Source organism: Nerophis ophidion, linkage group LG04 (genome assembly GCF_033978795.1).
Source record: "Nerophis ophidion isolate RoL-2023_Sa linkage group LG04, RoL_Noph_v1.0, whole genome shotgun sequence".
Lineage (NCBI taxonomy): Eukaryota > Metazoa > Chordata > Actinopteri > Syngnathiformes > Syngnathidae > Nerophis > Nerophis ophidion.
In genome coordinates, this window is record NC_084614.1 from 9,114,040 (window position 1) to 9,131,672 (window position 17,633).

Sequence of the window (17,633 nt, forward strand, 5' to 3'; positions counted from 1 at the left end):
ATTTTATGTCATGTAATAACATTCATAATAAGATGTAGGTATATATATCATGTAGTAACATTCATAATAACATGTAATATATACATGATGTAAGTATATATGTAATCTAGCAACATTCATAATAACATGTAATATATATATGATGTAAGTATATATGTCATGTAGTAACATCCATAATAACATGTAATAATTACGTAATTTTAAGCAAAACGCATCACAAAGTTCGCTTTTTTTAACATCACTGATTATTACTCACTGCAGACTTCATGATAGCCAACAAACATAATAAAACATCACAGGATGTTCATATATTCCCATTTAGATGAACAATGACTCATAATCCTCGCAGAGAAAAGGGAGGTGGGACAAAGCGTCTTTTTGCGTCGTCCTCGACAATTTTGGGTGGGTCAGACTTGTCGGAATACGTCCTCATCCTTCTACTATCCAGGTGAGGAGCATGATTTATGATCTAGAATAAAGTTGGACCAGCAAGGAAACGAGGAAGCAGCTGATCAGTCGATCATGTCGACGGTAACTAGGTTTCATGCACTAAATTAGTCGAATTTCTCCGTTTTTTTCTTAGGTTTTAAAGCTTACGTATAATGTCTTATTTTGAGGAATCTTACCAAGACTATTTTGCTCATTACGAGCAAAAATAACAGTGGACATTAATTAGTCCAGAAGGCGGCAGCACGACTTTTAACAGCGGCCGGGAGACGCCAGCATATAACCCCCAATTCTTGAGAGTTTGCACTGGCTCCAAGCTCATTTTAGAATTGATTTTTAAAAACCTTACTGTTTGCTTTTAAATCTTTACATGGACTGGCACCTCATTACATCTCAGACCTCATCCAAATTTACACTCCTGCACGCGGTATGAGGACCGAGAGCCAGCTCCAGCTCGTGGTGCCCAAGACCAGACTTAAAACCAGGTATGGACTGGGACCTCATTACATCTCGGACCTCATCCAAATTTACACTCCTGTGCGCGGTAAGAGGACCGAGAGCCAGCTCCAGCTCGTGGTGCCCAAGACCAGACTTAAAACCAGGTATGGACTGGCACCTCATTACATCTCGGACCTCATCCGAATTTACACTCCTGCACGCGGTATGAGGACCGAGATCCAGCTCCAGCTCGTGGTGCCCAAGATGAGACTTAAAACCAGACATGGACTGGCACCTCATTATATCTCGGACCTCATCCAAATTTACAGTCCTGCACGTGGTATGAGGACCGAGAGCCAGCTCCAGCTCGTGGTGCCCAAGACCAGACTTAAAACCAGGGGAGACAGGGAGCCTTCTCTGTGTTCGGACATAAGCTCTAGAACCCCACCACGTTCCAACTGCTCCCACAGTGGAGTGTTTTAAGTCCCGTCTTAAGACCCTGTTTTTGGGGAGGGGGGGGCTCTAAACGCTATTTATTCAGTCATTGGTGGAGCTGATGATAATATTTGAATGTTGTTTTTAATATTGTTGTGCAGCACTTTGGAAACATTTCTGTTGTTTAAAGGTGCTTATACAAATAAAGTAATGCGGACGCTGTATCGATCCGTTCTGGTGAAGAAGGAGCTGAGCCGGAAGGCAAAGCTCTCAATTTACCCGTCGATCTACATTCCCATCCTCACCTATGGTCATGAGCTTTGGGTTATGACCGAAATGACAAGAAATAAGTTTCCTCTGCCGGGTGGCGGCTGCTCCTCCACATGGAGAGGACCCACATGAGGTGGTTCGGGCATCTGGTCAGGGTGCCACCCGAACGTCTCCCTAAGCAGGTGTTCAGGGCACATTTGACCGGTAGGAGGCCACGTTGGGAAGACTATGTCTCCCGGCTGGCCTGGGAACGCATTGGGATCCCTCGGGAGGAGAGGAAAGGCTGGGCTTCCCTGCTTAGGCTGTTGCCCCCGCGACACGACCTCGGATAAGCGGAAGAAGATGGATGGATTGGAACAAGTCTGAACAGAGAGGCCTTGTTTTCCGCGCCGGCGGCGTAGCACACGTGGCAGAGCAGGGATGGTACTCCATATTGTACACAAAACTGATGGACGCCGGCCGGTATTTGACAGGGAGGGCGGGGTTAAGTATGATGGGAAACATTAACCCGGAGTGGATGATTGATGCTTCTCGGCAGTGTGGAAGACAAATATGTGCCTATGTGTGTCCAAGGCATGAAGACGTCAACAAGTCCCCCGCTGAGATTAATGGCCACCACGAGCACTTCCCCTCATTGATGAATTACAATTTGCTTCGTCCGTCGCCCCCGACGACTTGATGTGAATCAAATCAAGCGCAGGCTGGCCTGGTCCGACCGGCACAACGGATCCTGTTCGCGTTTGTTCCGTCTCCCGCGCTTATCTCCGCGTTACGGCGGGGCGGAACTCTGCATTTGGTCGGATTTCAAGCCGGCGCGCCGGGTCAACGCTCACCGTTTTTCTCAGACGTCCTCATGAATATCATGTCTGCGGGAATCCTTTGGTTCTACAAAAAAAAAAAAAAAAACAGTTTGGGGTTTTTGAGTGCAGTCACTAAAAACATTCCAATCTTGCTGAATAATTGAACAAAGTCAGCAGAGGGTGAGGATGGCTCACCTTCTCCACGATAATCAGGTCTCCGACTTGTATGTCCGAGCTCTTCACCTGGATTTTACCTGCCGGAGAAAACAAGGACTTCATAGTCATCGATTATCTTAACCAGGGGTCTGAATTGATTAACGTGGACCCCGACTTAAACAAGTTGAAAAACTTATTCGGGTGTTACCATTTAGTGGTCAGTTGTACGGAACATGTACTGAACTGTGCAATCTACTATTAAAAGTATCTATCTATCTATCTAAAAAAAATAAATAAATAAAAAAATCTCCTGATGATTGAGGGAACCCCTCATGAAACAGTTCTGTAGAGATGAAGTAGTCTTGTGATTTTTTCCCACACCTACATATTGCGCTCTACCACGGTATCGAGCACTATTCTCTGGATAATCCAATCAAGACATATCTATCTATCTATCTATCTATCTATCTATCTATCTATCTATCTATCTATCTATCTATCTATCTATCTATCTATCTATCTATCTATCTATCTATCTATCTATCTATCAATCAATCAATCAATCAATCAATCAATCAATCAATCAATCAAACTCAATTTGGCGGCATAGCTCGGTTGGTAGAGTGGCCGTGCCAGCAACTTGAGGGTTGCAGGTTCGATTCCCGCTTCCGCCATTCTAGTCACCGCTGTTGTGTCCTTGGGCAAGGCACTTTACCCACCTGCTCCCAGTGCCACCCACACTGGTTTAAATGTAACTTAGATATTGGGTTTCACTATGTAAAGCGCTTTGAGTCACTAGAGAAAAGCGCTATATAAATATAATTCACAATTTACCTGGGGGTCACTGGATGCAGAAACTGGGTGAGGCTGGGCCGCGAGAAAACGTTTCTTAAAAAAATTCACTTTTAAATAAATTCACCTTCTTCGAATGGCTTTCCCGCCTTAGCAACATACTTGCTGACTCTCGCGATGTATCCGGGAGACACCCGATTATCGATCATTCCCCCGGTTTTCACCCGGACAACAATAGTCTCGTCCGCTTTTCCACTATACAAACAGTGTGGCGGACCAGTCGCACGTTGTATGAGGCTTCTGCAGACTCACTGAAGTGACTGCAAAGGCATACTTGGTCAACAGCCATGCAGGTCACACTGAGGGTGGCCGTATAAACAACTTTATCACTGTTACTAACATGTGCCACACTGTGAACCCACACCAAACAAGAATGACAAACACATTTTGGGAGAACATCCAAAACACAAGAGAACAAATACCCAGAATCCCATGCAGCCCTAACTCTTCCGGGCTAAAATAGGGGGCGGGTTTGGGGAGGAATATTGTAGCCCGGAAGAGTTAGGGCTGCATGGGATTCTGGGTATTTGTTCTGTTGTGTTTATGTTGTGTTACGGTGCGGATGTTCTCCCGAAATGGGTTTGTCATTCTTGTTTGGTGTGGGTTCACAGTGTGGCGCATATTTGTAACAGTGTTGGCGTTGTTTATACGGCCACCCTCAGTGTGACCTGTGTGGCTGTTGACCAAGTACGTCTTGCAGTCGCTAACTGCGTTTGTCAATACTAACTACAAGATATGGCTGGGCTGGCATGCGGTTTGCACAGGTTGAAGAGGACGCTTAAGGTAGTGCCTCCACGGTGCCCTCTTAATATTGTTGTTAAGGTGAAATTCGAGAGAATGATTACCTCTGGAGGGACACTAACATAGGGAGTCTCCCGGAAAAATCGAGAGTATAAAAGTATGACACTGTAAAGCGCCATTCATGCAAAACTTGCGGGCCGCACTAACTTTATATTTTCACATCAAGGTGCGGGCCGCAAAATAACGTCTCGCGGACCGCGTGTTTGAGACCCCTGGACTTAACCATCAGTCCACTAATCGGATTCGGCCCTGTTTACGCTGCAAACCCAATCGACACAGATCTGATTTTGTTGCCGGTCCAAACTCTCCAAAGTGCTTCAAATCCGATCTTTTGGCACCGGATTTTAGGTAATCCTGAATCCCATTGGAATCTGTTCTGGTTTTTTTTTCGCAATGCGACCCGAACGTTACATTTCGTCAGCTTTGGGCGAGCTACACTTTTAGAGCCCATTTTGCCGGCGTACACCTCAGCACATGTCCTATACCAAGTTATAGGACTATTTTGATACCGTTCACCTCAGAGTAATGTAACTTGGTAGTTGACGTTTACGGTGAGTATATGTCAATTGTGACATGCTGACATTAGCATGCGAGTATTAGCTTTTGTGGCCCAGAGTCATATAACTTGGTGCTTTACACATGCTAACTGTTTGCAGGCTAGCTTTTTTTTTTTTTTTACAAATTTCGCCACTTTTTACCCCAAAGTACTATAACTTGGTATTTGCGTCTATGGTTAGTATATGTCGATGTTAACATTAGCATGCCAGCATTAGCTTCTTTTACCCATTTTGCCGCGGTGCACCTCAGTCATGTAACTTGGTACTTCATACATGCTATCTGTTAGCATGCTAGCTTTAAAAAAAAAATTTTTTTTTACAAATTTTGCCAGTGTTTACCCTAGAGTCCTATAACTTGGTATTTGACGTCGATGTTAACATTAGCATGCGAGCATTAGCTTTTTCGGCCCATTTTGCCGCCGTACACCTCAGAGTCATATAACTTGGTACTTCACAAATGTTAACTGCTAGCATGCTAGCGTTTTTTCAAGCTAATTTTACATTCATAAGTCTCCAAATCGAGTTCTACAATTTTGGTATTTGACGTCTCGGTTGGTAGAGCGGCCGTGCCTGCAATTTGAGGGTTGCAGGTTCGATTCCCGCTTCCGCCATCCTAGTCACTGCCGTTGTGTCCTTGGGCAAGACACTTTACCCACCTGCTCCCAGTGCCACCCACACTGGTTTAAATGTAACTCTGATATTGGGTTTCACTATGTAAGGCGCTTTGAGTCACTAGAGAAAAGCGCTATATGAATATATTTCACTTCACTTCACTTCACATGCTGACATTAGCATGCGAGCATTAGCTTTTGTGGCCCAGAGTCATATAACTTGGTGCTTTACACATGCTAACTGTTTGCATGCTAGCTTTAAAAAAGAAAATAAAAATTTTTACAAATTTCGCCACTTTTTACCCCAAAGTACTATAACTTGGTATTTGCGTCTACGGTTAGTATATGTTGATGTTAACATTAGCATCATAGCATGCCAGCATTAGCTTTTTTTGCCCATTTTGCCGCGGTGCACCTCAGAGTCATGTAACTTGGTACTTCATACATGCTATCTGTTAGCATGCTAGCTTTTAAAAACATTTTTTTTTTACAAATTTTGCCATTGTTTACCTTAGAGTCCTATAACTTGGCATTTGACGTCGATGTTAACATTAGCATGCGAGCATTAGCTTTTTCGGCCCATTTTGCCGCCGTACACCTCAGAGTCATATAACTTGGTACTTCACAAATGTTAACTGCTAGCATGCTAGCGTTTTTTCAAGCTAATTTTACATTCATAAGTCTCCAAATCGAGTTCTACAATTTTGGTATTTGACGTCTACGGTTAGTATATGTCAATGTTAGCATTAGCATGCCAGCATTAGCTTTTTTTGCCCATTTTGCCGCGGTGCACCTCAGAGTCATATAACTTGGTACTTTACACATGCTAACTGTTAGCATTCTAGCTAATTTTACATTCATAAGTCTCCAAATCGTGTCATTTTGCACTTGTCGCATTTTAACTTTTGGAGCCCATGTCGCCGGCGTACACCTCAGCACATGTCCTATACCAAGTTATAGGACTATTTTGATACCGTTCACCTCAAAGTAATGTAACTTGGTATTTGACGTTTACGGTGAGTATATGTCAATTGTGACATGCTTACATTAGCATGCGAGCATTAGCTTTTGTGGCCCAGAGTCATATAACTTGGTGCTTTACACATGCTGTTTGCATGCTAGCTTTTTTTTTTTATTTATTTTTTTTTTACAAATTTCGCCACTCTTTACCCCAAAGTACTATAACTTGGTATTTGCATCTACGGTTAGTATATGTCGATGTTAACATTAGCATGCCAGCATTAGCTTTTTTTGCCCATTTTGCCGCGGTGCACCTCAGAGTCATGTAACTTGGTACTTCATACATGCTATCTGTTAGCATGCTAGCTTTAAACATTTTTTTTTTTTTTTACAAATTTTGCTAGTGTTCAACCTAGAGTCCTATAACTTGGTATTTGACGTCGATGTTAACATTAGCATGCGAGCATTAGCATCTTCGGCCCATTTTGCCGCCGTACACCTCAGAGTCATATAACTTGGTACTTCACACATCTTAACTGCTAGCATGCTAGCGTTTTTTCAAGCTAATTTTACATTCATAAGTCTCCAAATCGAGTTCTATAATTTTGGTATTTGACGTCTACGGTTAGTATATGTCAATGTTAGCATTAGCATGCGAGCATTAACTTTTTTGGCCTATTTTGACGCCGTACATCTCAGAGTCATACAACTTGGTACTTTACACATGCGAACTGTTAGCATTCTAGTTAATTTTACATTCATAAGTCTCCAAATCGTGTCATTTTGCACTTGTCGCATTTTAACTTTTGGAGCCCATGTCGCCAGCGTACACCTCAGCACATGTCCTATACCAAGTTATAGGACTATTTTGATACCGTTCACCTCAAAGTAATGTAACTTGGTATTTGACGTTTACGGTGAGTACATGTCAATTGTGACATGCTGACATTAGCATGCGAGCATTAACTTTTGTGGCCCAGAGTCATATAACTTGGGGCTTTACACATGCTAACTGTTTGCATGCTAGCCTTTTTTTTTTTTTTTTTTTTTTTTTTTTTTTTTTTTTTACAAATTTCGCCACTTTTTACCCCAAAGTACTATAACTTGGTATTTGCGTCTACGGTTAGTATATGTCGATGTTAACATTAGCATGCCAGCATTAGCTTCTTTTACCCATTTTGCCGCGGTGCACCTCAGTCATGTAACTTGGTACTTCACACATCTTAACTGCTAGCATGCTAGCGTTTTTTCAAGCTAATTTTACATTCATAAGTCTCCAAATCGAGTTCTATAATTTTGGTATTTGACGTCTACGGTTAGTATATGTCAATGTTAGCATTAGCATGCAAGCATTAGCTTTTTTGGCCTATTTTGACGCCGTACATCTCAGAGTCATACAACTTGGTACTTTACACATGCTAACTGTTAGCATTCTAGCTAATTTTACATTCATAAGTCTCCAAATCGTGTCATTTTGCACTTGTCGCATTTTAACTTTTGGAGCCCATGTCGCCGGCGTACACCTCAGCACATGTCCTATACCAAGTTATAGGACTATTTTGATACCGTTCACCTCAAAGTAATGTAACTTGGTATTTGACGTTTACGGTGAGTATATGTCAATTGTGACATGCTGACATTAGCATGCGAGCATTAGCTTTTGTGGCCCAGAGTCATATAACTTGGTGCTTTACACATGCTAACTTTTTTTTTATTTATTTTTTTTTACAAATTTCGCCACTTTTTACCCCAAAGTACTATAACTTGGTATTTGCGTCTACGGTTAGTATATGTCGATGTTAACATTAGCATGCCAGCATTAGCTTCTTTTACCCATTTTGCCGCAGTGCACCTCAGTCATGTAACTTGGTACTTCATACATGCTATCTGTTAGCATGCTAGCTTTTAAAAAATTTAAAAAATTTACCCTAGAGTCCTATAACTTGGCATTTGACGTCGATGTTAACATTAGCATGCGAGCATTAGCTTCTTCGGCCCATTTTGCCGCCGTACACCTCAGAGTCATATAGCTTGGTACTTCACACATGTTAACTGTTAGCATGCTAGCGTTTTTTTAAGCTAATTTCACATTCATAAGTCTCCAAATCGAGTTCTATAATTTTGGTATTCGACGTCTACGGTTAGTATATGTCAATGTTAGCATTAGCATGAAAGCATTAGCTTTTTCAGCCCATTTTGCCGCCGTACACCTCAGACTCATATAACTTTGTACTTCACTCATGTTAACTGTTAGCATGCTAGCGTTTTTTTAAGCTAATTTCACATTCATAAGTCTCCAAATCGAGTTCTATAAGTTTGGTATTTGACGTCTACGGTTAGTATATGTCAATGTTAGCATTAGCATGCAAGCATTAACTTTTTTGGCCTATTTTGACGCCGTACACCTCAGACTCATATAACTTTGTACTTCACTCATGTTAATTGTTAGCATGCTAGCGTTTTTTTAAGCTAATTTCACATTCATAAGTCTCCAAATCGAGTTCTATAATTTTGGTATTTGACGTCTACGGTTAGTATATGTCAATATTAACATTAGCATGCGAGCATTAGCTTCTTCGGCCCATTTTGCCGCCGTACACCTCAGAGTCATATAACTTTGTACTTCACACATGTTAACTGTTAGCATGCTAGCGTTTTTTTAAGCTAATTTCACATTCATAAGTCTCCAAATCGAGTTCTATAATTTTGGTATTTGACGTCTACGGTTAGTATACGTCAATGTTAGCATTAGCATGCGAGCATTAGCTTTTTTGGCCTATTTTGACGCCGTACATCTCAGAGTCATATAACTTGGTACTTTACACATGCTAACTGTTAGCATTCTAGCTCCAAATCGTGTCATTTTGCACTTGTCGCATTCTAACTGTCGGCATGCCAACGTTAGCATTTCAGTTTTTTCTCCGCGGTTTACCAGTGGCTTGCCCACGTCCTGGCTATTCTCCCCAAAAAATGGCATATTTGAGTCGATCTGTGGCCTCTGGAAAGGACACGGGCTCTTAGAAAGCCCGATGACGTCTGTTGTCATGAGCCGACGACAACAATCGGTCTGGTGTTTATCGCTTCAATATCCCCTGGAAAGTCTTGAGCGCCCGGCCTAAAAGGTGTGATGGTGCAGAGATACCACACGGGGGGATTGAGGCGGGCGATCTTAGCTCACGCCGTCTCAGAGAGGTAAAAATCGATGCAATTACGGCGAGAGGTAGGACTTGTGTTACAAGAGCGGGCTGGTAATTGCACGGGGGAGGGCTCGATTAAACCGGGGAGTATCCGTTATAATGTCAGCAAACAGTCACCCCACCCCCCCACACCCGTCACTCACCACGCAGCGTCAGCTTGCTGTAGAGCTGCGAGTTCATTTCTTTGTCCCGCCGGTGGCGTCGCACCTCGTCCACGGCCTCGCGCACCATGGTGACGGCCAGCACGAAGCCCTGAAAAGGAGCCAGACACGAGGGGTTTCACACTCAAAACGGGAATTGAATCGCTCGCAACTGGACTCTTGAAATTGTTACAAAAATCTAAACCTTGTCTACTTTTGATCATTTTCATTTTAAAAACCAATCCATCTTCTAAAGATTTTTTTTAACCTTTAAGGCTCCCCACAAGTTTGGCATGGGAAGGGTTTCAGTCATAAAAATGTTAAAAATAAGTCATATAGTATTATCTATTTTTATTTCAATGCTTAAATCTCGAGGAAAGTTTTGTGTTTCATGCCCTTTTTATTAAAAAAAAAAAAAAATTAATCCATTTTTTTTTTATAGCTAACAGACAAAATATGCATTATTTACCCCCAAAAATGTTTTAAAGTGAAATATTTGATGTGAAGTTATTGTATTCTTAAATATTCATAACACAATATAAACATTAATATTATTTGAGCAAAAACCATTAAAAAAAATCTTATGGATTTAAAAGGGCCCCCAGTCATAAAAGTGTTTAAAATAAGTTATACATTTAAAAAAAAAAGTATTTTCAACCCTTAAATCAATCTTGCAAAAGTGTTTTTATTGGCAAACACACAAAATATGCAATATTTACCCCAAAAATATTTTAAAGTGGAATATTTAATGTGAAGTAATTGTAGCCTTAAATAGCTCAATAATTCATAACAACATTGATTTTTACTTCATATTTTTTGAGCAATCACGTTATAAAAAAAAATTCTCAGGGAGTTAAAAGAGCCCCCAATCATTAAAGTGTTATTAATAAGTCAAACATTTTTTTTTTTTACTTTCAACCCTTAAATCTCGAGATAAATCTTTATCTTTTAAATTTTTTTGTTTAATTTTTTTAATGGCAAACACAAAAAATATGCAATATTTACCCTAAACATTTTTTAAAAGTGGAATATTTGGTGTGAAGTAATTGTAGCCTTAAATAGGTCAACAATTCATATAAACATTGATTTTAACTCAATATTTTTTTTAGCAATATAACAGTTAAAAACAATAATTCTCAGAGATTTAAAAGGGCGCGCGCCCAATGACAAAAGTGTAAAAAAAAAAATAAGTCAAACGTTTTTTTTTGTTTTTTTTAACTTTCAACCCTTAAATGACTTTTTTTGTAGGTTTTTTTGTTTCATTTTTTTAATGGCAAAGACACAAAATATGCAATATTTTCCTCAAAAAATATTTTAAAGTGGAATATTTGATGTAAAAGTAATTGGAGGCTTGTATAAGGCAATAATTCATAACAACATTGATTTTAACTCAATATTTTTGGAGCAATAACACTTTAAAACAACAAACTCTCTCATGGATTTAAAAGGGCTCCCAATCATAAAAGTGTTAAAAAAAAGTAACTTTTTTTTAACTTGCGATAAACCTTTGATCTATTACATATTTTTTTTTTTTAGGTTTTTTTGTTTCACTTTTTTTAATGGCAAACACACAAAATATGCAATATTTTCCTGAAAATTATTTGCAAATGCAAAATTCAACGTTAAGTAATTGTAGCCTTAAATATGTCAATAATTCATAAGAACATTGATTTAACTCAATACTTTTTTAGCAATAACAGTTAACAAAACAAATTCTCAGGGATTTAAAAGGGCCCCAAATCATAAAAGTGTTAAAAATAAGTCAAACATTATTTTTTAATCTTTCAACCCTTTAATCTCGAGATAAACCTTTGATCTATTTAATTCGTTTTTGTTTCGTTATTTTTAGTGGCAAACACACAAAATATTCAATATTTTCCTCAAAATGATTTCCAAGTGGAATATTTGACATTAAGAAACTGTAGCCTTACATAGGTCAATAATTCATACAAATATTGATTTTAATTCAATATTTGTTGAGCAATAACACTTAAAACAGATTCTCAGGGATTTAAAAGGGCCCTCAATCATGAAAGTGTTAAATATAAGTCAAACATTGTTGGGTTTTTTAACTTTCAACCCTTAAATCTCGAGGTAAACCTTTGATCTATTTAATAATTTTTTTGTTTAATTTTTTAGCGGCAGACACACAAAATATGCAATATTTTCCTCAAAATGATTTCCAAGTGGAATGTTTGACGTCAAGTAATTGTAAACTTAAATCGGTCAGTAATTCATACAAACATTGATTTTAACTCAATATTTTTTGACCAATAATGGTTAAAAAAAACAAATTCTCAAGGATTTAAAAGGGCCCCCAATCACAAAAGTGTTAAAAATAAGTCAAACGTTTTGTTTTTTTAAACTTTCAACTCTCTAATCTCGAGTAAAACCTTTGATCTATTTAATTTTTTTAACGGCAAACACACAAAATATGCAATATTTTCCTCAAAAAACATTTCCAAGTGGAATATTTGACGTTAAGTAATTGTAGCCTTAAATAGGTCAATAATTCATACAAACATTGATTTTAAATCAATACTTTTTGAGCAATAAGTCAAAAAAAAAAAAAAATTCTCAGGGATTTAAAACGGCCCTCAATCATAAAAGTGTTAAAAATAAATAAAACATTTTTTTGTTTTAAACTTTCAACCCTTAAATCTCGAGATTAACCTTTGCTCTATTTAATTAGTTTTTTTTTTGTTTAATTTTTGAAATGGCAAACACACAAAATATGCAATAAACCTACACATTTTTTCTAGGTTTTTTTGTTCCAGTTTTTTTTTAATGCAATATTTTCCTCAAAAATTATTTTAAAGCGGAATATTTAATGTGAAGTAATTGTAATTTTGTTTTCAAAATGACAATTCAAAACAAAATCCCCCCAAAATAATCAGGGATCCAAAACTCATAAAATTGTTCAAATTAAATCATACAATATTTTTATTTGTCTAACTTTCAACCCATAAATCTCTAAATTGACTTCAGATCTGTCTGTCGATCATACAGTATGTTTATTATATATATTTTTTGTTTGTATTGTTTAATACCCTTTTTGTCAATGAAAACAGACAGAATTTGCAATATTTCCCCCAAAATAATTGTTGTGAAGTAATTGCAACCTTCAAAGGGTGAATAATTCATGACATTGATTTTGATTCATTATTATTTTTGGAGAAATGACAGCTTCAAAGCCTGCATGTCATCTTTTCTTATTAGAGTCACCATTGCAACTCTTTCTCGTCAAATCTTTCCTGAATGCTCTATTGAACTAATAATTAGTGCATCAGTTCCCAAAGTGACAAAAGCCAGGGTGTAAAAAAAATCAAGTTGACTTGGGCTTTACCAGCGGCGCCCAGTAGGTGTACAAGTATCCGATCTTGAGCGACGGCACAAACTGTGAGCAGGACACCACCAGGAAGTAGAGATTGAGGAAGAACTTGAACTGCTGGTAGAGAACCTGTGGAGAACAAAAAGAAAGTTTGAAACAGGCGTCCTCAGCAGTGGACGTTAAGGTTTTGAATAATGCTATTGGGCTTTTTAAAACATGCTGAGGCATCAGGTGGCTTATAAGGTTTGATGTGGTGAAGCGCAACTTTTTTCTTCCCACCTCGTGAAAAGTTTGCGGGCAGTTTGGCGCCGACAGCACGCAAAAAGTCTTCCTGTGAGACCCCGGTGGGCTCAGGGAGGTTTAGGACAGGCTTACTTACAACAAGGAGCGCTTGATTTGCTCATCCTAACACACAGAGAGCACAGTATGGGTACTTTCGCCTCATTGGAGCTTTGTTGTTTAAACCGTTATCTAATATACTGTTTTTATTATCAGTATGATGTCATTATTCCTAATTCCTCGTGCATATATATATACATATATATACATATACATATATATACATATATATATATATACATATATATTTATATATATATATATATATATATATATATATATAATATAAATATATATATATATATACACAATACCATATAACAAATACAATAGTATATATATATATACATACATATGTATATACATGTAAATGTATGTATATGTACAGTATCTACATATATCTACATTTATACATAAATACCTACATATATACATACATATACATATATACACATTCATGTATACATACATATACATATATACATACATATATATATACATACATATTAGATTAGATTAGATTAGATAGTACTTTATTTATTCCGTCAGGAGAGTTCCTTCAGGAAAATTACAATTTTCAGCACACGTATATACGTATATACACATATATACATACATATATATACACATATATATATATACGTACACACACATATATATATATATATATATATATATATATATATATATATATATATATATATATATATATATACAAACACATATATATATATATATACATAAATATACATACATACATATACATAAATGCACATACAAATATATATATATATATATACACAGTATATATACACGCACGCACGCCTATTAAGGGGCGGTATAGCTTTGTTGGTAGAGCGGCCGTGCCAGTAATTTGAGGGTTGCAGGTTCGATCCCCGCTTCCGCCATCGTGTCCTTGGGCAAGACACTTTACCCACCTGCTCCTAGTGCCACCCACACTGGTTTAAATGTAAAAATTAGATATTGGGTTTCACTACGTAAAACGCTTTGAGTCACTAGAGAAAAAGTGCTATATAAATATAATTCACTTCACTATACACATATATTATCCATCCATCCATTTTTCTACCGCTTATTCCCCTTTGGGGTCGCTGGTGCCTATCTCAGCTACAATCGGGCGGAAGGTGGCGTACACCCTGGACAAGTCGCCACCTCATCGCAGGGCCACATATATTATTTAAATGGATAGTAAAACAATTGGATATTTCAAGTTTATTCACAATACCATATAACAATTACAATGGTAGTGAATATCATCATTTAAAGATGAATTATATTAACAGTACGTGAAAGTTCTAGTTAAATTCCACGACGACCTTAAAGTTTTGTAATCAATCAGAAATATCAAGCAGCTAAAGTGCGCCAAACATGGATAAGTGCATAAATATTTTTGTTTATATATAATATCCACAAAATGCAGTGTGCAGGTTGCGTTATGTGTGACCATGTGTGCATTGTTTTGTTTTGCACCATGACTAGGGTAGGTTATCTTAATTGGGTCATATAAGTAGGCGCTGTGCATTTCAAAGCACAAATGATGGTCTTGGAGCTGAACAACCTAAGTTGCAGTAATAATAATTTCGGATGTCTAAAAATTTAAAAAAAGTTATTTTATTTTTTTTCTTCTAAGAAGTGTAGCCTTAGTTTACGTACGTTGGAAGGTTTTCACCAAGAAGTAGTTTGGCAGAGTCCGCTGTCAGTGCTGCTGGGGTGATTGCCAAGTGTGATGTACTCAGGTACGGCAGGGCTTCACGTGAATCGGTGCCCGGCAGGACTGGCGTATTATTGCCGGGCTAACTGCGGAGTCACATGACCATCCCGAGGAAGGGAGAGGGAGCGGCTTTCAGGTGGAATTTCCGACGCCATTCCTCAGCGCGCGTCCAAGGGCTTCTGCTAATGGGCTCCTTACCGTTCCGTTAAACTAAGGTCACTTTTTGAATAATGCTTGTAATAATGAGACGCTCGGATCAATAGCCAGCAAGTCTTAATGAACCCCCTGACCTTTAGGTGGCGGTGTAAGAACGCACACCGCTCAACTCAATTTGTGCGTGTTTAATAATTCAAGCGTTCCCTGCTGGCGGGAATATCTACGTCTGTAATAGGCACTTGACATTTTACGGCTTGGGGAGTGAGTGACCCTCCTAATTATGGCAACATTCCTTTTCTAATAAGTAACACTGACGCGAAAGAGACACTTGACGCACAATTTGTGCGTAAACGTCACGAAAAAAAGTGGGCTAGGTGAGAAAAGAGCAGATAGAAACGCACCCCGGGCACAAAGGTGAGGACGTTGTACTTCTGGTTGTGGATGGAGTTCTTGGGGAACTTCTCTTCGCATTTCTCCGGGCGGCCCAGCCAGACGGTGCGGGCCTTCAGCTCCTTCTTCCGCCGGCACATGCGGGCGAGCAACTGGCAGCAGCTGCGTGCGACAAGACAAGCGGCACAACGTGATTGGGCATGAATGGCCAAAAACTAAATTTGACTGGATGGATATATTGACCGGCACAATTATTGCCGATGCACGATATTGTTATTTCGAGACCAAATTAACCACTGAAAAATAATGCAAGTATACCCTTTTAAATGTAGACTAGAATAGAAAGTACTTTATTGACCCCTGGAGGAAATACATCACCAAAGTTCGCTCACAATAAACACTTGGGTATTTTTACATGTGAATAATATAAATACAGTCTATTATACAGCAATATTCACATGGAAATAAAATAAATACAGTTTTATACAGCATTATTAACATGTAAATAATATAAATACAGTCTATCATACAGCATTTTTCACGTGTGATAACATAAATACAGTCTATTATACAGCCTTATTTACACGTGAATAACATAAATACAGTCTATTATACAGCATTATTCACGTGTGAATAACATAAACACAGTCTATTATACAGCATTATTCACATGTAAATAATATAAATAAAGTCCATTATACAGCATTATTCACATGTGAATTACATAAATACAGTCTATCATACAGCATTATTTACATGTGAATAACATCAATACAGTCTATTAGACAGAATTAGTCACAAGTGAATAACATCAATAGTCTATTATACAGCATTATTCACGTGACAACATAAATACAGTCTATTATACAGCCTTATTCACATGTGAATAACATCAATGCAGTGTATTATACAGAATTAGTCACATGTGAATAACATCAATGCAGTGTATTATACAGAATTAGTCACATGTGAATAACATAAATACAGTCTATTATACAGCATTATTCACATGTGAATAATATAAATACAGTCTATTATACAGCATTTTTCACATGTGATAAACATAAATACTGTCTATTATACAGCCTTATTTACACATGAATAACATAAATACAGTCCATTATACAGCATTATTCACATGTGAATAACAAATACAATCTATTATACAGCATTATTCACATGTAAATAATATAAATACAGTCCATTATACAGCATTATTCACATGTGAATTACATAAATACAGTCTATCATACAGCATTATTTACATGTGAATAACATCAATACAGTCTATTAGACAGAATTAGTCACAAGTGAATAACATCAATAGTCTATTATACAGCATTATTCACGTGACAACATAAATACAGTCTATTATACAGCCTTATTCACATGTGAATAACATCAATGCAGTGTATTATACAGAATTAGTCACATGCGAATAACATCAATGCAGTGTATTATACAGAATTAGTCACATGTGAATAACATAAATACAGTCTATTATACAGCATTATTCACATGTGAATAATATAAATACAGTCTATTATACAGCATTTTTCACATGTGATAAACATAAATACTGTCTATTATACAGCCTTATTTACACATGAATAACATAAATACAGTCCATTATACAGCATTATTCACATGTGAATAACAAATACAGTCTATTATACAGCATTATTCACATGTAAATAATATAAATACAGTCCATTATACAGCATTATTCACATGTGAATTACATAAATACAGTCTATTATACAGCATTATTTACATGTGAATAACATAAATACAGTCTATTATACAGCATTATTCACATGTGAATAATATAAATACAGTCTATTATACAGCATCATTCACATGTGAATAACATAAATACAGGCTATTATACAGCATTATTCACAAATGAATAACATCAATACAGTCTATTATACAGAATTAGTCACAAGTGAATAACATCAAGCAAGGTTTGTTTTTAAGAAGATTTACTATTTTTATAGTATTTTTGCGGCCTGTGGTTA

General features: G+C 37.5%; 1 protein-coding gene across 2 annotated transcripts in view; it reads right to left on the reverse strand.

Moving 5' to 3' along the window:
- Window positions 1-17,633, reverse strand: part of atp9b (ATPase phospholipid transporting 9B) — a 103,493-nt gene that overhangs the window by 74,366 nt on the left and 11,494 nt on the right. For both annotated transcript variants that reach the window (XM_061896984.1, XM_061896982.1), the window contains exons 3-7: window positions 15,624-15,774; window positions 13,011-13,124; window positions 9,668-9,776; window positions 2,586-2,644; window positions 2,424-2,475 (exon numbers count right to left, since the gene is read on the reverse strand). In XM_061896984.1, the coding sequence (XP_061752968.1) occupies window positions 2,424-2,475; window positions 2,586-2,644; window positions 9,668-9,776; window positions 13,011-13,124; window positions 15,624-15,774 (485 nt within the window). The remainder of the gene's footprint in view (window positions 1-2,423; window positions 2,476-2,585; window positions 2,645-9,667; window positions 9,777-13,010; window positions 13,125-15,623; window positions 15,775-17,633) is intronic.